The following is a 23680-nucleotide window of genomic DNA, read 5'->3' as shown; positions in this document are numbered from 1 at the left end:
TTAAATCAATAGAAATCACGTTTTATAATTAGGCCTCCCTCCATTCCCAACAATAATAATATTCACATTTAATAAGTAGACCTATTTCCCTCCAACCAGCTCCAACATTAAACTAACAGTATACCCATTTAATCAAAAGCTATTTCCCTCCCTCCAAACAGTCCCAGCATTAAATTAAAGGTTCAGTCTCCTCACCTTAAATAATTAGCCCCCACTTACACTTTACGGTTAAATAGCCTACCTCCCACACTATATTAAGATCCTCCCTCCCCTCACACACTATATTAACATACTGCTCCAACACATACACACACATGCCATATTAACATACTGCGGCCACCCACATATGCGTCATATTAACATACTGCGGCCACACACACACGCCATATTAAAATACTGCGGCCACACACTATATTAACATACATTTTCACTCACTCCCTCCCCCAGCAGCCATGTTCACTCACTCCCCCCCAGCAGCCATGTTCACTCACTCCCCCCCAGCAGCCATGTTCACTCACTCCCCCCCCCCCCCCAGCAGCCCTGTTCACTCACACACACCCCCAGCAGCCCTGTTCACCCATTCCCATTATCCCCCTAGCAGCCATGTTCACTCACTCCCCCCCACCCAGGAGCATGTTCACTCACTCCCCCCTTCACTCACTCCGCCCCTCAGCCCCCCAGCAGCCCTGTTCACTCCCTCCCACACCCCCAGCAGCCCTGTGCACTCACTTCTGCCCCCCAGCAGCCCTGTGCACTCACTTCTGCCCCCCAGCAGCCCTGTGCACTCACTTCTGCCCCCCAGCAGCCCTGTTCACTCACTCCCCCCCAGCAGCCATGTTCACTCACTCCCCCCCCCTGCAGACATGTTCACTCACTCCCCCCCTGCAGACATGTTCACTCACTTCCCCCCTGCAGACATGTTCACTCACTCACCCCCCCAACAGCCATGTTCACTCACTTCTGCCCAGGGCCATCTTAACAACATTATGGGCCCCCGGGCAAAGCAGTGCACTGGGGCCCCTAGATATAGATATATAGATGTATTCAGATATAGATATATAGATGTATACAGATACTCAGGCCCTAAATCTCTTTTATCCAGGGAGGAAAATCTTCCATTTCTCTCTTACTACTCCACGATGTCTCAAGTAAATAACAGATCTTTGAAGGTAATCCATTCATCTATTTTACCAAATAGGACTTAGGCTAGGTACACAATACAGAAAATTTCTCCCGATGTGATATATTTAACAATTTTACCAATGACTGAAAAAAATACAAGTCCCGATCAGCATGCCGATTCATGTGTATTTTACAAGATTTACCTTCAGATCTGTGCTCTTCAACTGTCATAACTATTGGCTGAAAAGATTGTGACTCTGCACACTCCATAACGATCTATGAACACTGCCGGTCGTGAGTGCATACACACTGCAGAATTGGAATGACATTGTTCCATCTTGAACAAGATTTTTAGTTCAGTTTAAAAATCAAATCAAACGCTGCAATGTGCTTTGGAACTGTGAAGAGCTTAATGGGGCGGTTGGAGGTCCGGAGGACCCCTCCGGACCAGTGCTGCTGCACCGCTATGGGTCGGGGCGGTGAGCCAATCAGAGTTCACCTCCTAGCTGTAACGTCGGCGCTCTGCTGGCTATTTAAGCCATCTAGATATATATGAAATGTATCGTTTTACATATTATGTAATTAAAAACATTATGGGCCTGATTCATTAAGGCCCGTAAATGGTGATACGTGCTGTATTTTGTGGCGTAAAATCTTACTGCAAATGTTTAGAAACAAACCATAGGACAGTGGACGCAGCAACGTTCAATTCATCTTCAAGCACAAAGGACACTTACTACAGCCTACAATTTCAGCGGCGTAACGGGGAGGGGATAGGGCATATGCAGATAGGCAATGTACACTAAGGGTGTGCCAAGCTCGAGCGCATGCAGCAAAGTCTGATTCAAGCCTTTGGCATCTCTAAAAGTGCAGATTTGTCTGTTGTATCACTTGCACCAGCTACTGGTCTGGTCTAAGGGCCGATTACTAGTAATGATGGTAGCATATGCAAACTAGTGAATGTGTTTGCAATTAGGAGCAATTGTAAAAATGCATTTTATGTTCACTAGACATTCATAACATTCTAAGAAATGTATTTTATGTTTTTTTTTTTTTTTTTTATATTTTGTCATTAATGACGATATTATAACAGGTGATATTATTTGAATACTTTTTCTTCTGTGCATTCTATTGGGACTTTATATTCCACATATGTATTAGACCTGGCATGTCAAACTCAAAACCCCAATTGGGCCAAATAATCAAAGTCTAAGATTTTGTGGGCCGCAAAAAAAAGTCTCATATGCAATTTTGTCACCCCCTTTCATCACACTGCGCCCTTCATACTGCTTTTGCTCCCCTTCATTTGTCTCCCCTGTTTCATACTGTGACCTCCATCATGCTGCTTTTGCTCCCCTTTACCCTTCTCTCGCTTCACACTGTGCCCTTTATGCTGTTTTTGCTACCCTTCACTTACCTTTCTATTGCCTTTCTTTTTTTTAATCCTCTGTCTCTCTCTTCGGCTTACAGTCTAAATTCCCTAACACACACACACAGACTAGGGTAAATTTGTTAGCAGCCAATTAACCTACCAGTATATTTTTGGAGTGTGGGAGGAAACCGGAGCACACCCACGCAAACACGGGGAGAACATACAAATTCCTCACAGATAAGGCCATGATCGGGAACTGAACTCATGACCCCAGTGTTGTAAGGCAGAAGTGCTAACCACTACGCCACCGTGCTTCCTTAATGAATCAGGCTCTACGTTTGCTATACTATCAGACTGTAACTAAAGTATTTTTAAAAGTTCATGCGACATCAGGCGAAATTTGGTCCACTTATGATGCAGGAACAGGACAAGAGTCTTACACAACAGCTGCTGTGAATATAAAGAGAGTATAGAACTTGCATGTGTGTGATGTCAAGCTTGAAATCAGATAAATCATGTCAGATATTTGTCCACCTTTAAGGGTAGATTTATTACACTTTCTAAAATGAAGTTATTGCCCATAGCAGTCTATCAGATTCTAGCGAGCATTTATCTAATACAGTGATGGGCAACAGGTGCCTTCACCTGCGGCTCCCAGCTTCTACCGGCTTATTGGTCAGAATTGTTTGGTATAACTTGTAACACTTTACAATGCTGATATGTTATTATGAATAGGTGTCACTCTTCTTGATTAAATGCATTGCTTTACATATTACTGAGATTGAGGGTAGTGTGCGGCCAGTTTGAAGGCTAGAGGGACGCACCGTGTGATGTGTATCAGTGTCACTGATCTAGGACATTCTAGAGAACAATAGCTAGAATCTGAATGGTTGCTATGGGTAACACCTCCACTTTTCCTTTTATGAAGGTCTGATACATCTACCGTTTAATGTGATCTTGCAAGCAAGAAATTTCAAGTGAAAAAACAGAAGTTAAAATTAAAAACCTACAGTACCCAGGTAGCATAAGAGTGCACACCCTGTCATAATGGGACTGTAGTTGTGTTCACTGTTAACTAATCACATCCAAAATCACATACAAAGGTAATTAGCATACCCCTGCCAGCTATGAAAGTGACTGTGTTTAACCCCAAATAAAGATCAGCAGTTCCTGTAGGATTTCCTTGTAGTTTTCTAGGTTGCATCCTACTGGGGTTGTGACGGTCTGCACGGACCCTTCAAGACATCTACGGGACCTCACTGTTGAAAGCTACCAATCAGGGTAGGGATATAAAATAATATCATCAATACGTTGAGAATATGTGGCACAACAGGAACATTGGCAAGATCAGGATGTCCCTCCAAAGTTGATGACAGGGCAAGGATAAAACTCATCAGGGAAGCTATCAAGGTGTCTACAACAACATTAAAAAAGCTGCAGAAGCTTCTTGCAGAACATGTCACTCCCTGCATGTAACAACAATCTTCAGTATTCTGCACGCCTGGGCTATGGATAGGGTGGCAAGTCAGAAATCATTTCGTACAAAAAAGAAAATCCAAGTCTAAATTCTGCAAAAAAATACATTCAATTGCGCCAAAATCATGGGGGAAAATATCTTATGGCCAGCTCATCATCCAAAGTACACCATACTTACTGTGGCAGCATCATTCATTGGTCTGCTTCTCTTCAGCTGGACTCTAGGCAGCAGAGCCATAACTTAGAATTCTAGCGCCTGGGGCGAGAAAGATAAATGCCGCCCCCCTAGTCCTCAATTTTAACCAAATGAACCTAAAATATGCCTAAATTGTGCCCCCCTTCAGTGTTGCGCCCTGGGCGGTCGCCCCTGTCGCACAGCCCTAGTTACGGCCCTGCTAGGCAGCATAGAGGACATAATGAATATCGCCAGCAATTAGCAAGACATTAAGGCACGAAACCTGCTGACCTTTGTCAAAAAGCTGAAGAGGAAGTCTTGGAATGGAGCCACTGGAGGCCAGACCTCAACACATTGAAAACCCGCAAAATGATCTAAGAGGGCTGTGCACAGGACAGCTTCGCAATCTGACGGACGTTGAACTTTTTTGCAGGGAAGAATACAATTCCAGTTATGTGATATTGATAGAGACTCATTTAAAAAGACTCACTCATTTGCAATATAAAATGTAATTAAATAAAGACACAAATACAAAATACAAGTAGTTAAATTCAAACATCTGTCCAGGTGTACTTCAGCCACAATGACGTGATCATGCCCTTACTGTGCTCAGCCTATGCTCTGCCACTCTTTCTCTGCCCTGTTCCCCTGCTCCAAGTGCAAGGTGTCTGAAGTGTATGATGCAACCAAATCAGCATACAGGCGTAAGCATTTTTTGTGTGAATGTGCAGTACGGAAATGCTTTCTTTATGGGACAAAAGGTATGTCCAGCATTACATGAGCCCCAAAAAGTTTGCTTGCATTAAAATGATTACAGGCCCAGGAATAGTGCTGGTATAAATGTCATGGAGCAGTATGTCCCATCTGCTGCCCACGCCTGAAAGTCATGGAGACAATTATTTGGAAAGCAAACTTCCTGGAGCACACATCTTAGTTTCCCTGCATGATGATCTCCATGCTGGTGGCTTACATGCTGTTATGGATGTCTTGTTGTTGTCCGCAATACTCAGTAGACTGAGAGGAACATAAATCATTGATAGAGGGGTCTGTGGCTCCTATGTTTATTTCTTATGGATGTTTTTAAAACGGGATAATATTGCACATCCCTCATAATTGACTTTCCACAATGGTCATGCAAGTTTAGAATTGATGTGGTTCTTTCACCCTTCCCCAGTGATCTGGGCACAATGCAAGACTTTGGAACATCACACTGCATTGTGAGACCTTATGAACAAGTATTCTGCTTGCTGAGGAAGATCAGTAGGGCAGAAAAATGGATGAATATATTATTGTAGGAGGCACAGTAATTTAAACTTTGCCTAGGGCTCATCAACATATTAAAACTGTTTCACTTCAGTAATGAGAAATGTGAGGCAGAAAGGAGCCCTTATAACCCATAAAAAGGCAATTTATGAAATATAAGCTATAAAAAAGTAACATATAAAAACTTGGCCTAAGAGTCAACAGAACAGAATAAACTAATTGCACTATAACTATGTAACGCTTTCATAGATGCAGAATTTCTCTTTCCCAATCATGTTCTCATTTTTTACTGCTGCCCTTAATTCGAAGTCAGCCCCCCTCCCCTGGTTCCTCTCCCCTTGGCCTTCCCCTCTCTGGAATCCCTATAAATCTCACTCTTTCATTATTCTCCTGTGTGTTTGCAAACTAGAATCAGCTTTTAATCAGATCCTCCCCAAGGGGCCCATAAATCTGACCTAGAGATATGCTTCCTGCAGACTATGGCCTCGAACTTACATAGTATCCAATATGTGGCAAGACCCTGCTGGCCTACAATGTGTATACTACTTGTATTACACTGTTTATAGTATTGCAGACTGTATCTATGTTAGCAGCCATGTAAACTGTATGCCCAGTATAACATATACGGTATTTCTTCAGACAAACAACTGGGTCATATCTGTAGTGTACCAAGTACGCAGAAGCTGGATTACAACACAAAGTTAAACAGCCCCAGAAGAGAGGGCTCAGCATTTTCCTCAACCACACAAGACTAGATGAGAGGTCTCAGTGGTCTCCACAGATGCAGTTTACACTCTGGACGTCGGAGATAAGCGGAGCAGCTGCTGTTTGTCTTTCATCCCTCTCTTTCATCCTTTGCTTTTATGGAGTAATCCAACTGCAGAGAAACCCCAAGGAAGAGAGCAGAGTCCTGTATAGCACAATCACTGTCTCCTTTTGTATCTTCTCCAGCTCATCCCTTCTATCATTCTTTCATTAACTACCAACTCTTTATTTCCAATGTTAATTTCCTGTGTGCTTTGTCTCTGTCACTGGAAATCTGTTAATCGCCGGACAGCTATCTCTCGTATAAACTGACCAATCTCAGTCTATATTACTGGGAACTGCAGCTCTATATTAATATACAGGATTTACTGCTAAACCAAACTTGGCACCTAGTAATGGGCAGTGCAGCAGTATCTCAGTATACAAAAATGAAGTCTCTGTATTCAGTGCTGTACACTATAGTGACCTGTCGGTATACAACATTAAATAATATTGTGAGCTCTTTGTCTTCCCATAAACAGCACAGGGCAATACAGTGATCTATCAGTATATAGAACTGAGCAGTAAAGTGATGTCACTCAGCTGTACATAGATGGTTTGGTACACAGCACAAGGTACCACAGTGATCACCCTGTATACAGCACAGGGCAGTACAGTGATCTATCAGTATATAGAACTGAGCAGTAAAGTGATGTCCCTCAGCTGTACATAGATGGTTTGGTACACAGCACAAGGTACCACAGTGAACACCCTGTATACAGCACAGGGCAGTACAGTGATCTATCAGTATATAGAACTGAGCAGCAAAGTGATGTCACTCAGCTGTACATAGATGGTTTGGTACACATCACAAGGTACCACAGTGATCACCCTGTATACAGCACAGGAACAGTGACAGGACAATGATTTCTCTTTTAACTGCTGCTATTAGCAGTTTAGCTATAGCACAGGTTACATGTTTCCCTGCACACTCACCTCATCCTTATTAGGGGTTCCTGAGTCCCCCTTTGTGAAGCTTGTAGCCTGTTGGCTTTGTGCCTGCCAATCAGTGGAAGGTTGTATTGCAGATGGACTCAAAAAGAATTCTGGGTGCTGAGGAACAAGACACATTATTGATAAACAACAGGTAATCTGGATATACACAGCTATACCTATCTTGACTTCTGTAGGTATTGAAGCAAGAGGACAGTTTATGACAGTTTATTCTTTTTGTATGATATGTGTATATTGCGTGTAGAATACACCACAGTGAAATGACTAATCATACCCCCCTTGTTACTTCGTGCTGCTACTGAAAATGGAAGCATTACTTGGTAATAGAAGTTAATGAACGGCATCTGGGGTGTATTTGTCTGTGTGCAGAGCACAGTGTGTCTCTGCATGAGCCCCACTCATTAGACTGTGATTAACATAGGAGCACACTACTGGAGCGATAGGAAGCAAATCAGTATTTACAGGCATATATTCCCCTATAAATCCCCACCCTGCAAATTCTCTCGGCTTCTTAATCAATCACTTTAGAACTTTATAATATCTGCTCAATCTATTTGTCACCTTTACCAATATTCTTTTCTATCACCCACCTATTTTATAAGAACTGGATGCTTGTGTTATTATCAGCAGCATAACCGTTCTAACAGAATCTAGTATTCTGCATGTACCCTACTAGCTGGGATAAGAACATTTCTTCACAGGCTATCATTTTATGTTTCCCTATGGTGGATATTGGGTTTAAGATGCGAGTCTCAGAATTAATTCAGTGCCTGACATTAGAGGAGGAGGGCGATTATTTATTGCAGCTCAAGGGTAAGAAACCCCCTGAATTATTCAACAGGACCCCTCCTTTTTTCTGCTCTGTCTCATGGGAGAAATTAGGCAGAAGCATCCCCTTAGTCCACCTCCCACTAGCCCTGAGGTGTGATATGAAAAGATATCGACAGCTTGTTAGTTCAGATTATAAATGAGATGAGAGAGCAAAGCAAGAGAGCACGATAAGGGGAGAGGGAAAGATTGACAGGTGGCGGGATCCCATATTGTCATCAATTGTCCAGGCACTTGTGATAAACATTCCTCACTGTGTTTCCAGTTGATCTATTGCAGTCAACTAGCAAATACCACAGTGGATTGCCCAATGGACCTGTGCCAGCAACATAGTGATGAAGAAAAATTATAATAGATAACCTGTAGAACATAAAACATAAATGATACAGAGCAAATAAAGGTAAGGGACTAAGAGTAAACGGAAAGAAAGAAACACACATGCAAATGAAAGGACAGAGAAAAAGTAAACCGACAGCATGAATGAAAAGACAGAAAATAATTAAGTCTGTAGCAGACAATGTTTCACCTCTCACCTCAGACTTCAGTAGTAGCAGCTGTAGTGACACCGAGGGAGGTCCACCAGAGAGAGTCTTCAGATCTGTACCCTAAAGGAAGAAGAGGTGTATGAATATACAACTGTGCCATTTGCACTACCCAATTGGCGGTGCTAAATTCACGCAAAAATCATTGCCAACTACACAAGTACAATGCTTGTAATGGCAGTTCTTTCACAAATATTAGTGATACCAGCAGTCCCCAATACACTATACTCTGTACCCCTCCCCCTCTCTTAAAATGGCATTACTAAGTTCAGTTTCATCTATGCTTTTGTTCTTGAATTTACCTGAATAGGGACACCAGTTAAGGTGAGAGCTTTGTTGCTACTTCCAGACATCAGCTGGTGATAGACTTTCATGTCCAAGGGGATTACCGAGAACCCACAGTAGTGTGATAGATGCCATGGGACACGCCTAGAATCTAATCAAAGAAAACGCATTATATAATAAACTCATTTGAAGTTTAAACAGTTCCTTCTGCTACCTATTACCTTTATTTATAGCGCCAACATATTACGTCGCACTTGTTTAATCAACTACATCAGTCCCTGTTCCTATGGAGCTTAGAGTCTGAACTACCTAGAGCACACAAATTCCACTCAGATAGTACACTGGTCAGAACAAAAGCAATGTAAGGCAGAAATACCACTGTGCCACCTATATCTATAATATTTATAGAGGAAAGCCACAAAACTTCTGTCTCTGTTTGCTGACATTAACCTTGTGACCAGCAGATCAAGTGCTCCAGGAGATTGATATTGAGCTCAATCCTAAGGTTATGTAAAGCTAACCTGTATTCACCCTTTCTTTACTCTGTGCAAAACTACGAGTCAGTAACTTATGGGAATGAATGGTACTATACCATTGGCATTAAGAACCGCTAAACAAGAGAAATAACAAAAAACATTAATTTCCAGCTAGTCATTGTAAGAAGAATCCCGGCAGACAGAAAAGGACACAATAAACATATCAGAACCATTTATAGGCTCAGTATAGTCTTTGAACACTTTGCTTATCTGGTTGCTGAGATTTAGTCAGTGCCCCTGTTGCATGTGCTGGAATTTAGACTGTAAGCTCCAATGGAGCAGGGACTGATGTGAGTTCTCTGTACAGCGCTGCGGAATTAGTGGCGCTATATAAATAGATGATGATGATAATATATAATAATTTGGGTTCACCTGCTCCAAATTCCTTGTGGATAAATTTGCTGATTTGCTAAATGGATTTAAGGGCCCTTTGTATTTTTTTGCACCACTTATTTCCCTCCCTCACTGAATTTAACTATTCTGGATTTCTTCCAATAAACTGCTTGTTTAAAAGGCTTACTCCATCACTAAATAAAAGTTAACAAATCATCATCATCTATTCATTTATATAGCCCCACTAATTCTGCAACATGTTTAAAACAACCTAATACTGATACATGCTTTTGTACCCATACTTACTGTACATATCTGTCTGCAGGCTCTGGATTCAGTTCTACTCCTCCTAGTAGCATAGAGACCATGTGATGGGTGGGTTGACCAGCAGCTCCATAGAACCCCCTGATTCATAATAATGTGCTATATGTAATATAACATTATTTTGAAGCCTATAACTTTAATGTGTTATCCCACTATTACAGTGCAGCAAGGAAACCATCAGTGCTGCAACCCCATGAAATAACCTTCATGCTGTTTTGAGTCACAATCAGAGATACAATGCCCTCAGAACCCAGGGTGGGTCGGCAGAGCAACAAATTATTTAAGGTTGGAAAAGCTGTTTAAGGTATTATCCCTTGGCAAAATGAGAGTCAGGGCAACTGTCCTTATTTCAAGTGGCAGTTTGTATAACTTGTACACTTAGGATATGCAAATGGCACTGAACTGAAAGCTGAAAGTAGCAGCTAATGCCACTTCTGAACAGGCATTAATGTAAAGGGGTTATGCCCAGTACCTGCTGCAGTGTAAAGTAGAAATGGGTTCCAGCCCACCCTGTCTCTACCACTCGCAGTGCATTTTAATATCTTGAGCACAGAAACAATATCTTACTTTAGTACAATTCAGGTGCACCATCACAACTGCCTGCTGTAGATGTATAACACCTGCAACAATGGTGCAAAAAAAGAAAAATCCAGCTTTTGTGCCTCATAATTGCAAACAAACCCTTAAGTCTTTTAGATAAGAAGAGTTTGATTTTAAGGTAAGGTGTAGCTCTGTATAGAATCCATCATACACACATCATAAGAGAAAATAAAATATAATGAGCACGCTGAGAAATATTTGGTGTAAAATTTAGCTAAAAAGGAAGTTATTCATATTGATTAGATGTCAAGCTTTTCCTTGTCCCCCATCATAGGTGCAATATCATCTGATTCCCAACAAGCAGTGCAAATTAATACAGCTCAACTATAAACTGTGAACATGCAAATGATATTTATTGGATAGAATTGAAAATAAAATGAATACATGCATGCATTTCTGCTTCACAGCCATTTCCCTGCAGCCCTTTAAGAGTGTTATTCTAGGCCAGTGCCACTTTAGGCCTTCAGTACCAAAAAGGGAATTTGTTTGAATGTTTGTATGTATGTATTCATACATGCTGTAATTTTGCCTGCCAAATACTGTATTGGGCACAAATTGCAATGTGTATGGGCCCAAAAACAATCAATATTTGAGCAGGATCATTCAGCCATTGACTGGGATGACTGGTAAATATAAAACTATGGGTTATGGCCATATCTGACCATGTATGTGGTCATCAGCTACCCACCATGTGTCCTATAAGACCAAGTCATTCATCCCAAGTGCTAAACAAACGTGTCTTACAGGTCTGGCCAAACATGACAGAGATCCGGTTGTGTTAAATTGGCCCCTTTAGTTTTGTCTAACATTATATTTGCTGGTCATGTGCAATTCTACAAATGTTGGTTCCATAGAGCAGATTGTTGAGTACATGTGGAAGCTTTTGAGATACATTTTTAGTTTTAGAAAGGATACCAGTGACAATAGTGCCTTAAACATGCCATCTGTAGAATAAAGAATAAACCATCTGTGTGCAACTATGCATTTATATTGTCATCCTCTGTGTACCCTAAATTCTAGGGGGACTATCACAGAAGCAAGTCCAACTTGTTAGACACATTGCCCAGACAGTAACTCCTGTAGATTTACCAGCAGTGACAGGGTAATATTCCAGGACTAGTGCAGGTCCTTCGCTGAAGAGGGTCACCCCATCTCTTCCCTGAAACATATAGGAGGTATTCCATATAGGCTGGGAGGGTGGAAGCCCAGGAAAAGAGATCTATGAGAAAGATTCACAAAGCACAGATGGAATGAGTCTGCATGTAAAATCACAGGAAGACTGTGACAAGGATTATAAAAAGAGCAAAAGGAAAGTCTGTGCCATAACACAAAGGTTTGAGTTTGTGAAATAAGTCCAAACCCAGGATTCATGTTTTAATTGTTTACTTATGTATGTCTATTAATTAAAAAAAAACAAAGTTTTAATTTCTAGGGAGTTAATGTTTTATTGTATACACATATATAAATGTGGTGTTGGGCAAATGGTGGCATATGAGTAGGAGTTGAGGATCCAAGCCTGAAAGCCTCAAGATCTTTAGCATTGAACACTCTTGATATAGTAAGTACATCAATGTTACCTGTGGGTGTCCCTGTGTGGCTCTTTGTGGCACCTGGAAACAAGATGGGGACGGGTCTGGGAATGCAACGGTGATATGACTCACCCCAGAGTTACCAGGAGGCTTGTGGGCCTGACTGTAGGATACACAATATTACATACACACAGTTAAACAAGCACTAACATAATGAAATATCTTCATATTTCAAAGAGAGAAGTACATTACATTGTTTCAGTTGTGCTAGCATTGCAGTTTGAGAAGGAAGAGGCACTTACATCTTGATATACACTTAATTTTAATGTGGATCCTGGAAACCTGGAAATAAGCTATTAAAGACAATGCAATACACAAATGCTGTCAATTATGTCACCACGTCATGCATTCATTATGAACACTAGTTTATTATATTATATATCTACCACTATTATTAAAGTGGAAGCAGTTTGGAAGTCACCTTGGAGTTTAAGTAACCTTTATAAAAACACTTGGACCTGGTGTCTTTCTATGGCCACAATATCCCTGTGTGAAGTATAATATAGCTGGAGATACAGCCTGTACAATTATCAGAATGATCTTTATTCTCAAATTGCATTAACTTACATAAACATTAACATAACTTTTGATATGTGCCACTGCCGAAGATACTGACCATTTGTATGTTATTTATTGTATATAACAATCATACCTATAATCTTTGTAGTTGGACACAATCCTTGCCACTGCCAAAAGAGGATGAGATGGATCCTGAAGAGGAGCTTCTATGCCGACAAGCAGAACCTGCATGAAAAGGCATGGTAACCTGGTTACTGGATTTTATTTATTACTATGTATTATCTTTCGCAGATTCATGCCCAACTCACCTGTAAAGCGCTATATGTGAACCCACTCTGCTGAGCAATACAGCTGCTTCTGCGCTCAATGCTGACATAAAGATGGCACCCTTCAGGAACCTGACTGTGCGGCTGAGGAATGAAGAGGACATAATATAAGGGATAACAAGACAATGGACAAGACAGGCCCTGTACATGAGAACGTACAATCTGATGGGGAGGGGCGAAGCTGAGACAAGAGGGGATATGACAAACTGGATAAACACTGGACAACCACAGAAGAAAAGGTGTTTCATCCTGAATTGATTCTTAATAAATAGATAAGCTGAGTTCTCATGGATATTGGTTCAGTCCACATTATGTCTCATTCCTCTGTGTGTAGATGACTGCTTCACTTTAAAGTATCTTGATTTGTAAATGTGAGGTTTTATAAGTGATTCATGATGTGTTGTAACAGGAGGCTTCTACATCTTGTAGACAATAGCTCCTGGTGTGTGTGTCCTCATTCCCCAGATATTTATATAGCATTTTGTGGAATGTGTTGTACTTGAGAATCCCCTCACCCTCTAACAGCCATTTAGTACCTGCACCATACACAGATGATATGGGTGGAAAGGTTGCAGAACACTGAGTGGCAGGCGGTAGTCAAGGAGAAGATCCTGAGAGGGATTATCAGCCACAGTGAGGATCAGCTCTACAAGTGAAATAAAAATTGTTTATGAAAAGTATGTATTATACTCAGTGGTTTAAGTGGAAATTACAAAGTGGCGGTATGGAAAATGTAAGTGAATGGAATTGGACAGTTTTACAATGAAGGCAGTAGGAGTATGGCATACCACCATTTAACAGCCCACTTCCCCCACTGATTATACTATTATACCCTTCCACCATTGATTATACCCTACTCAATAACAACCTTAGACTCAGTAATGTCTGCACATGATGGGTGTCAAATGAGAGTAAAATTAAGTGCAAGTTTCAATGTTTCTGAATCAATGATTTCAGAGAGAAGGGGTGATTTTTTTTTTTTTAAGAAAACAATCGATAATTGTTACTTGGGAAAGTACTTTGAAGATTGACTGTAATATTATTTTATGATTAATTGCACAATTTAAAATAAAAATAAAGTCCAGGTCAGATTTACATATCACACATAATTAGGTAATGCTATCAGAAAGAGTAATTGTGCTACACTAATAGCATATGTGAACAGAAAGGATAATTGTTCTGTGCTGCATAAGACAGGTACATAAGAAGGCTAGTGGCACATCTCTATATATAAGAAATGCTAATTGAGAAGGTACTTGTGCTAATCCATACAAGACATGTTAATGGAGAAAATCAGCCCACACATTTTGTCCCTGTAATTGTGTGCTTTCTTGCTTTAGATTGGTGGCTCTCACAAGCTGGGCTCTCTTTTCCCTTTGTTTCAGTTTGTACTTTTATGTGATATCTTTGCAGTTTTTACTAATTATACAGAGCAGTGTGATAATATGATGCTTTATGTATACTGAATAGCAATAACAATAATAATTGCACTATTCTACAAAAGATTGGGTAACTAAAGGGTAAATGCATCATATTATACAGGACAGATGAATACAGAAGACAAGGCCAGGGGCGTAACAACCATTAGGCGAACCTAGGAGTTTGCCTAGGGTGCCAATGGTTATGGGTTCATATAACACTGAATGAGTGACATCACAGGCTTCCAGTAGAGTAGGCCACCCTCCCAGTTCCTGCTTCTTTTTCTTGTGACACATTACCAAACCCCATGGCAACTGAATGAAGTCCAATAATTAGGTTAGTATCATACTAACTGGTGGCCCCAATCACCCTGATTATGGTTAATAATCAGGGTGATTGGGACCACCAGTCCCAATAGGTGGGATGCCTAAGGAACCACAGAGCTTGTGCCAGCACTGTATAAGACATGTCAGCACATGCGTATTTGCACCACTATTTCAATTACATAATAGAGGATATACACTATTGTACAGTATTCTACAGTTTCACAGAATTCTGACAGAGGGGTGCAGTGTTACATACAAGTGGTGTTAGCAGATCACTGCTATGCAGGTACCTTCTTTCTCTATCTCCTCCTCTTTCACTGTCATGGTCAGGATCTCCCCCCAGACTGGGCTGGTAGTTTGAGTTCGTGCAGCATGTGAGATGCTTTGTGCATCAATTCCTCTTTTTTCATCCACGCTGCTCATTCTGTAAAACACATGTTACTAATAAAAGAAAATCAATATATTATAAATCCTAAGCTATTTAATGCCACATATTTCTCAAATTGTAGCTACTGGAGTGATGTTTGTAGATCAATTATTAATGTATTACTCTGACTAGGTAATTCATTGCATATATATATATATATATATAATTTTATTTTTAATTTTTTCAGCAATATGAATGACCCATGACTGAATACAGAATCCAAACCACTTGTAAATAGGAAAAAGGAAATACACTCATAGGTCTAAACTGTCAATCATCAGGCTGTGACTGACAAAGGAGTGAGGGAGGGACTGGCCTGGGGTTGTTGTCATGTGATCTGTCAGCTCTGGGCCAATGTGATGAAATATTAATGGGAAGTGAACCCCCTGAGAAGACAAGGAGGGGTAGCAAAATCCCATTAGCAGCCCCATACAAGCCATTTTCAGACTGGATTAACTGCTTTTGAAGCAAAGATGTTTAAGGTTAGGTGTCTGAGATTATCACAAGTGTCAACCACTGGGCCAGAAAAATAATTAAACATGTATGAAGGAGGAGAAAACAAAATTGTAAAAGCTCTACCATTTGCTATATCACACAATCAGGACAGTGTTATGAAGGAAATGTTAAACAATGTGTAGCATAGGGGTATAACAATGAGCATAATAGAATATATGAAGTAATGTGCGATATAGGACAAATGTGATTTTTCAGATTCCAAAAATGTATTAACCATCTGGCGTGAATACCTAGAAAATTAGCAGAAAATGCAATATGAAATTACAGAGATAGTATCTTTGGAGCAATAACCAAGCTCAGAAATGGTTAGTTGTGGCAGCCTGCTGTACAACTAGACTCCAAGGGGTATATTTACTAAACTGTGGGTTTGAAAAAGTGGAGATGTTGCCTATAGCAACCAATAAGATTCTAGCTATCATTTTGTAGAATGCACTAAATAAATGATAACTAGAATCGGATTGGTTGCTATAGGCAACATCTCCACTTTTTCAAACCCGCAGTTTAGTAAATATACCCCCAAATCTTACTTGCATACTTACAGAGTGATGAAGGGGGTGGGCACAGACCCAGTCGTATTTGAGGGAATGTGAGTGGCTGAATGGAGGAAAACAACAACTGTCTCAGTTCCAGGAAGGGGTAAAAGTTTTGTTTCTCTATCTTCACCATGCACAGGGTCACCTGGAGCTGGGGGCTTCTCTATAACCTAAGGGAGAAAAGACCAAATAAAAAAGACAAAAGGTAGACTGAGTAGGGTGAGCTTCCCTGAAGGTGAATAAATAGAATCACACAGAGTATTACTCCCCTAATTTATCTTCTACTAAAAAAGTGCATAGTATCTCTCCTGACAGTGAACAGTAGAACTCGATTTACAATCATGATTGCAAGCTAGTGAGAGAGGGTCCTGTTTTGCAGATCCATGGCAACTGAGGAGTTACTGAACACAGCACTATAGACAGAGCCATAGCTGTATATTTGTGCCTTACAAGGCAATTCAATAACCCTCTAAGGGTCCATGCATTAATATATTTTACCCTTTTTCCATTCATTTGGAACTAATAAATAATGGATGAAAAATTAAATAAAACATTCTTCTTAGAAAGCAGCATCATGTATTTTAATACATATATATGTGTGTGTTTTTTCCAGTATTCCATGTGGAAAGTAAAAAGAAATGCAAAGAAAATATAAGAAAAGGGTGATTTAAACATAACATTAATAACATGTGAACAGACCCAATATACAAATTGGTAAAATTTATACACAGACAAAAATTGAAAACACCATTCTAAAGTCACTTGATAGAGCATTAAGCTACCACATGCAGTTCTATGGCCTGTATGCACAGTGGCCTTCACTCTACCGATGTCTTGATTTTTAGGAGAGATGCAGCTCCCTCCCATAGATTGTAAGCTTGTGAGCAGGGCCCTCTTACCTCTCTGTATGTATTACCCGCTATTGTTTTACTATTGTTTGTTCCCAACTGTAAATCGCTACCCAATCTGCTGCCGCTATGTAAATAAATGTTGATAATGTTGATGATGATTGTTTCATAAGAATGTCACTCAACTGATGTCTGATCAACTGTGGTAGTAAACGCTGCGTCAGGCAAAATATCTCATAAATGCTCAATTGGGTACAGATCTGGTGATTAAGAAGACCATGACATGTGGATAACATCAATGTCACCTTCATCTATACACTGGATGACCACACGTGCTCTGTGTATGTGGGAATTGTCATACTGGACAAGCTTCCCGTCAGGAACATTACAGAACAACCAAAACCATTTATTGTTGGAGTTCTTAAGGTTGGTGGTACGCATGCCATTCATCTTTCCTCCACTGCATGGTAGCCTATTGCCTATAGTCTTTGCACCACTGATCTTAAAATTGGCAGATGTAATTAGTGATTTACACACTGCAACCTGACTATAATGTCCTGCTCTGCTTGCTTGCATCAAGGGTTAATAAATAATACAGTTGTTTATCTGTTTTTTATTGCACTTCAAATGAAGGCACGGATACCACGCTCACCTCTCTTTCAATGTCACCAAAGTCTCCTCCTAATTATGGGTCAGCAGGGCAGTACAGCAATTTTATACATGACCCTGACCATGCTGGAATGTCATTATTAGGGATGTGCACCGGCGACTTTTGAGGTCTCGTGTTTTGTGTTTTGGATCCGGATTTTCGTTATTTTTGGGGTTCGGATTTGTCTCGCAAAACACTTGACGAAAGGTCTCGGTTCGGATTTAAGGTTTTGGATTCGGATTTTTTTTGAAAAAAACATAAAAAGTTTAAAAATCAAGTTTTTGGGCTTATTTTCACTCCTAGGCTATTATTAACCTCAATAACATTCAATAACAAGCATTTCCACTAATTTACAGTGTATTCTGAACACCTCACAATATAGTTATTAGTCCAAAACGTTGCAACAAGGTATCTTTCTGGACTGCGTAGAGGAGTGGGTCACCACAATATATATTAAAAACCCTGAACTTTTATGAATCGCACCAATAAATGTACCTGGACTGCGTAGAGGAGTGGGTCACCACAATATATATTAAAAACCCTGAACTTTTATGATTCGCACCAATAAATGTACCTGGACTGCCTAGAGGAGTGGGTCACCACAATATATATAATAAGAAAACCATCAACTTGTATGATTCGCACCAATAAATGTACCTGGACTACGTAGAGGAGTGGGTCACCACAATATATATTAAAAAGTAAAAACCCTGAACTTTTATGATTCGCACCAATAAATGTACCTGGACTGCGTAGAGGAGTGGGTCACCACCAGCGTCGGACTGGGCCGCCGGTGGACCGGGAAATCCACCGGTAGGCCCTGATGGCAGATAGCTCCGCCCTCCTCCGTGGTGGGGCGGGGCTAAAAAAATGATTCTTGTGTCGGTGGGGGCCGGGAGCCAGGTGCCGCGCGGCGGGGTCAGCGTGGCAGTGGGTGGCTGGCCCCTCCTCAGGGACCAGTCACTTTCGCTAAACAGGAAACAGGAAGTAGCGTGCGTTCCACCGTGGAACGCACGTTACTTCCTGTTTTGCTTTTGATCGCACAGCAAGCATGTGAGATGCAGCAATAAGGTAAGTGTGAATGAAAGATGGCCCTGCTATTTGTGTGAGAGACAGGGGAGGGGGGCCTGCTATTTGTGTGAGAGACAGGGGAGGGGGGCCTGCTATTTGTGTGAGAGACAGGGGAGGGGGGCCCTGCTATACTGTGTGAGAGACAGGGGACGGGGGTGCCCTGCTATTTGTGTGAGAGACAGGGGAGGGGGGCCTGCTATTTGTGTGGGAGACAGGGGAGGGGGGCCTGCTATACTGTGTGAGAGACAGGGGAGGGGGGCCCTGCTATACTGTGTGAGAGACAGGGGAGGGGGGGCCTGCTATACTGTGTGAGAGACAGGGGACGGGGGTGCCCTGCTATTTGTGTGAGAGACAGGGGAGGGGGGCCTGCTATACTGTGTGAGAGACAGGGGAGGGGGGGCCTGCTATACTGTGTGAGAGACAGGGGAGGGGGGGGCTGCTATTTGTGTGAGTGACAGGGGAGGGGGGCCCTGCTATACTGTGTGAATGAAATGGGAGGGGGGGGCCACAATATGGTGTGAATGAAAGGAGTGTGGGCTGCTATAATGAGGGAATGGGTTTTTTAATATAATGTGTGATATGAGGGAAAGGAGTGGGGTTGCCTTAATAGTACATGGGTAGGAGATAGGCTATTAATTTAATGGTGGAGTTTAGGTGGGGGCTAATTATTTAATGGGAGCTATTTTATTTGTGGGGTGATGGTGGGGCAATTTAATTTATTGGTGGGCTATTTAATTTAAGAGTGGGGCCTATTAAATTAAGATGGGGTGACAGACCTTTAATTTAATCCTGGGGTGGTTTAGGTGCTATTGATTGAATGTGGGGCTGAGTTTGAGGAGCATGAGGTCTATTTATTAAATGTGAATATGAATTATTTAATGGCAGTGCCTGTTGTGGGAAATAGGTATATGTATTATATGTAAATGATATTCATTTATTGCTGGGGCTGTTTGGAGGGAGGGAAATAGAGTATTCTCACTTAATAAATAAACCTATCTTTAATGTTGGGGCTGGAGGAAGGCCTAAGTATTAATTGTGGGTGCTATAGATTTTACGCCGGGGCTGGTTGGAATTTTCTAAATGTACCCATTTTTTTTTCAAAATAGGGTACCCAACATTCCGGGATCCAGACAAGTCGCAACTTAAGAAACCAGCAGCCACAGGTGGTGACAAGAACAGGTAGGACAGTCTGTCAAATGTTCTGATTCTAGTGGGACAATCCAGATTTTTGGTGACTGTTCTACCCAATCTAAGGGGGAGGTCAAGACTGTGTACTCTTTATATACACACTGCATTCTTTATATACTACACTATGATGCTAGCTGTCCTTCATGGGCTGACCACTCCCCCCTCTAGTGTCAGGCCACGCCTCTATGATGCTGGCCACACCCCCTCTGGTGGGCCCCTAGCTTTGCAGTCCCCCGGTGGGCCCTTCATGCCCCAGTCCGACACTGGTCACCACAATATATATAATAAGAAAACCATCAACTTGTATGATTCGCACCAATAAATGTACCTGGACTGCGTAGAGGAGTGGGTCACCACAATATATATTAAAAACCCTGAACTTTTATGATTCGCACCAATAAATGTACCTGGACTGCGTAGAGGAGTGGGTCACCACAATATATTAAAAACCCTGAACTTTTATGAATCGCACCAATAAATGTACCTGGACTGCGTAGAGGAGTGGGTCACCACAATATATTAAAAACCCTGAACTTTTATGAATCGCACCAATAAATGTACCTGGACTGCGTAGAGGAGTGGGTCACCACAATATATTAAAAACCCTGAACTTTTATGAATCGCACCAATAAATGTACCTGGAATGCGTAGAGGAGTGGGTCACCACAATATATTAAAAACCCTGAACTTTTATGAATCGCACCAATAAATGTACCTGGAATGCGTAGAGGAGTGGGTCACCACAATATATTAAAAACCCTGAACTTTTATGAATCGCACCAATAAATGTACCTGGACTGCGTAGAGGAGTGGGTCACCACAATATATTAAAAACCCTGAACTTTTATGAATCGCACCAATAAATGTACCTGGACTGCGTAGAGGAGTGGGTCACCACAATATATTAAAAACCCTGAACTTTTATGAATCGCACCAATAAATGTACCTGGACTGCCTAGAGGAGTGGGCACTGGGCACCACAATAAAATATATAAAAAACCTTCAACAGGTCTGCATTACACTACACATACGGCTGCTCCTCCATCCTCTCCATCATATACATGTTGGAGTTTTAGCGTGTGACAACCTCTTGTTTTTGATAATGTCAGTGCATTTTGAATATTTTTCAATTTGCCCCACACCACTGAATGTACTTTATCTATGATACGCATCTATCTATCTTGACTGCGTAGTGTGGTGGCCCCGGTACACAATTTGGTACCGAGGCCACAATATAATTAAAAAACCCTCCACGTGTCAGAATTCCACCAAAAAAGGGTATGGACTGCGTAGTGTGGTGGCCCCGGTACACAATTTGGTACGAGGCCACAATATAATTAAAAAACCCTCCACGTGTCAGAATTCCACCAAAAAAGGGTATGGACTGCGTAGTGGGGTGGCCCCGGTACCCAATTTGATACCGGGGCCACAATACCTCCTCCAAACATGGTACAGACAATTCGTCATTGAGATCCCATCAAGTATGTTAAAGACAGACAGGGTCGAAGTGTTATTGGTTGACTTTGTAAACCAAAAAACTGTCCCTGTTGCACATAGTCGTGCAATGAAGACTGACTTTTTCATTTAAAGGCACCATCTTTCAAGTGTAGTGTTTGTAAGTCTAAGTCATATTATACTTTTGGTAAAATTGGTTTATTTTGTTCCTCTTTATGGTAACTACTAATAGAATTAAAATATTAAATAGAATTAAAGTATTAAATAGAGTGGTATAGAGTTGTAGTGTGGTATAGATAGAGTGGTCCCCACAATATAATAATAAAACCCTCAACTGGTCTGAATTCCACCAAACAAGTATCTGGACTGCGTAGTGTGGTGGCCCCGGTACACAATTTGGTACCGAGGCCACAATATAATTAAAAAACCCTCCACGTGTCAGAATTCCACCAAAAAAGGGTATGGACTGCGTAGTGTGGTGGCCCCGGTACACAATTTGGTACCGAGGCCACAATATAATTAAAAAATTGGGCATCAACTGTCACCGTTGTTTAATATCTGATACACCTAAATATGGACTGCACAGTGGAGTGGCCCCGGTAGTAAATTTGGTGCCGGGGCCACAATACCTCCTCCAACTTCCAAGTGTAGTGTTTATAAAGACAGACAGCGTCGAAGTGTTATTAGTTGACTTTCTTAACCCTAAAATTGTCCCTGTTGCAAATATTCGTGCAATGGACAGTTACTTTTTTATTGAAAGACTCAAGCTTTCAAGTGTAGTGTTTATAAAATATAAACAACAATACAGTAGTTTTAGAGCACGTCAATACCTCTTGTTTTAAATTATGACAGGGCATTTTACTTTTGGTTTAATTTCTTGAATTTTTTTAAATTTGGTTTTACTTTTTGAACATGGCAAACGACTGTTGATTGGTCATATAATGCAAAAAAAAAAGGTCCAAGATGGAATTGTCCTTGGGCCCTCACACCCACCCTTATGTTGTTGAAATAGGACATGCACACTTTAACAAACCAATCATTTCAGCGACAGGGCCTACCAAACAACTGTGGCTGAAATGATTTGTTTGTTTGGGCCCCCACACCAATTAAACAATTCATCTCTCCCTGTACAAACTAAACAGGCTCTACTGAGGAAAGATGTCGTCCTCATCCTCAACCTCTGATTCCTTTCTCCCTACAGTGTGTACTTCCTCCTCCTCACACATTATCAATTCATCCCCGCTGGACTCCACAACCACAGTCCCTCTGTACTGTCTGGAGGGCAGTGCTGTACTTCATTGAGGAATTGATTATTCATTTTTATAAACATCATTTTTTCTACGTTGTGAGGAAGCAACCTCCTTCGCCGCTCACTGACCAGGTTCCCCGCTGCACTAAAAACTCTTTCCGAGTACACACTGGAGGGGGGACAACTCAGTTAAAAAATAGAGCCAGTTTGTACAGGGGCTTCCAAACTGCCTTTTGGAGTTCTACCACGTCACTACCTCTAGTTAATTTAGATTGCAAGGCTTGTAAATATAAATACTTTGAAGATAAAAAAAGGCTGCACAGACTGTTGAGCTAGAAAGTGAAATTAAATGGACCACGTTATTTTGGTGGCTATCTATGCTCCCCCCCCCCCCCCCCACCCTACACTTGTAGTTGAATATAAATAAAGCAGCCTACATAGACTGTAGAACTAGAAATTCAAATATACAAAGAAATGGACAAAGGCAGTTTGGTATCTGTCTGCATCAGATCCCCTCTCCACTAGGAGTAAAACAGGAAACTTTTCAGCCGTTATATAATCTAGAATATAAATAGAAATTGAGAAAGGCAATTTGGTATCTGGCTGCATCATAATCATCAACATCCTCCTCAGCGCCAGCTACATCAATATCCTCCTCCCAGTGTACAACATTCACACCTTCATTAGCCAAATCTGTAACTGGACTGTGGGTGATCCTTCCAGCATATGCAGAGGGCGTGCTGCAAATGCTGGATGGAGTCACCTCTTCCCGTACAGTGATGGGAAGGTCAGGGTTCACAACCAACAACACCCTTTGACTTGCCTTGGGGATTTGTGATGTCATCTGTTTAGAAGGCAGAGTTCTTTGCTGTTTTGTTGTTGTTGCTGACAGCATAACTCTCTTAAATTTTTTGTAGGGGGGGGAGGTGGGCTTAGATCCTTGGGTGAAGC

General features: G+C 41.3%; 1 protein-coding gene across 1 annotated transcript in view; it reads right to left on the bottom strand.

Moving 5' to 3' along the window:
* CCDC33 (coiled-coil domain containing 33) overlaps window positions 1-23680 on the bottom strand; it is a 75984-nt gene that overhangs the window by 38388 nt on the left and 13916 nt on the right. Inside the window, exons 4-13 of the mRNA XM_075208302.1 lie at window positions 16276-16439; window positions 15084-15217; window positions 13585-13694; window positions 13031-13132; window positions 12856-12947; window positions 12192-12306; window positions 11704-11833; window positions 8839-8972; window positions 8528-8599; window positions 7149-7265 (exon numbers count right to left, since the gene is read on the bottom strand). Coding sequence (XP_075064403.1) covers window positions 7149-7265; window positions 8528-8599; window positions 8839-8972; window positions 11704-11833; window positions 12192-12306; window positions 12856-12947; window positions 13031-13132; window positions 13585-13694; window positions 15084-15217; window positions 16276-16439 — 1170 coding nt within the window. The remainder of the gene's footprint in view (window positions 1-7148; window positions 7266-8527; window positions 8600-8838; window positions 8973-11703; window positions 11834-12191; window positions 12307-12855; window positions 12948-13030; window positions 13133-13584; window positions 13695-15083; window positions 15218-16275; window positions 16440-23680) is intronic.

The sequence above is a fragment of the Mixophyes fleayi genome, chromosome 4 (genome assembly GCF_038048845.1).
Source record: "Mixophyes fleayi isolate aMixFle1 chromosome 4, aMixFle1.hap1, whole genome shotgun sequence".
NCBI classification, from domain to species: Eukaryota; Metazoa; Chordata; class Amphibia; order Anura; family Limnodynastidae; genus Mixophyes; species Mixophyes fleayi.
Note: the sequence above shows the minus strand (reverse complement) of the source record. Positions and strands in the feature narration are given on the sequence as shown.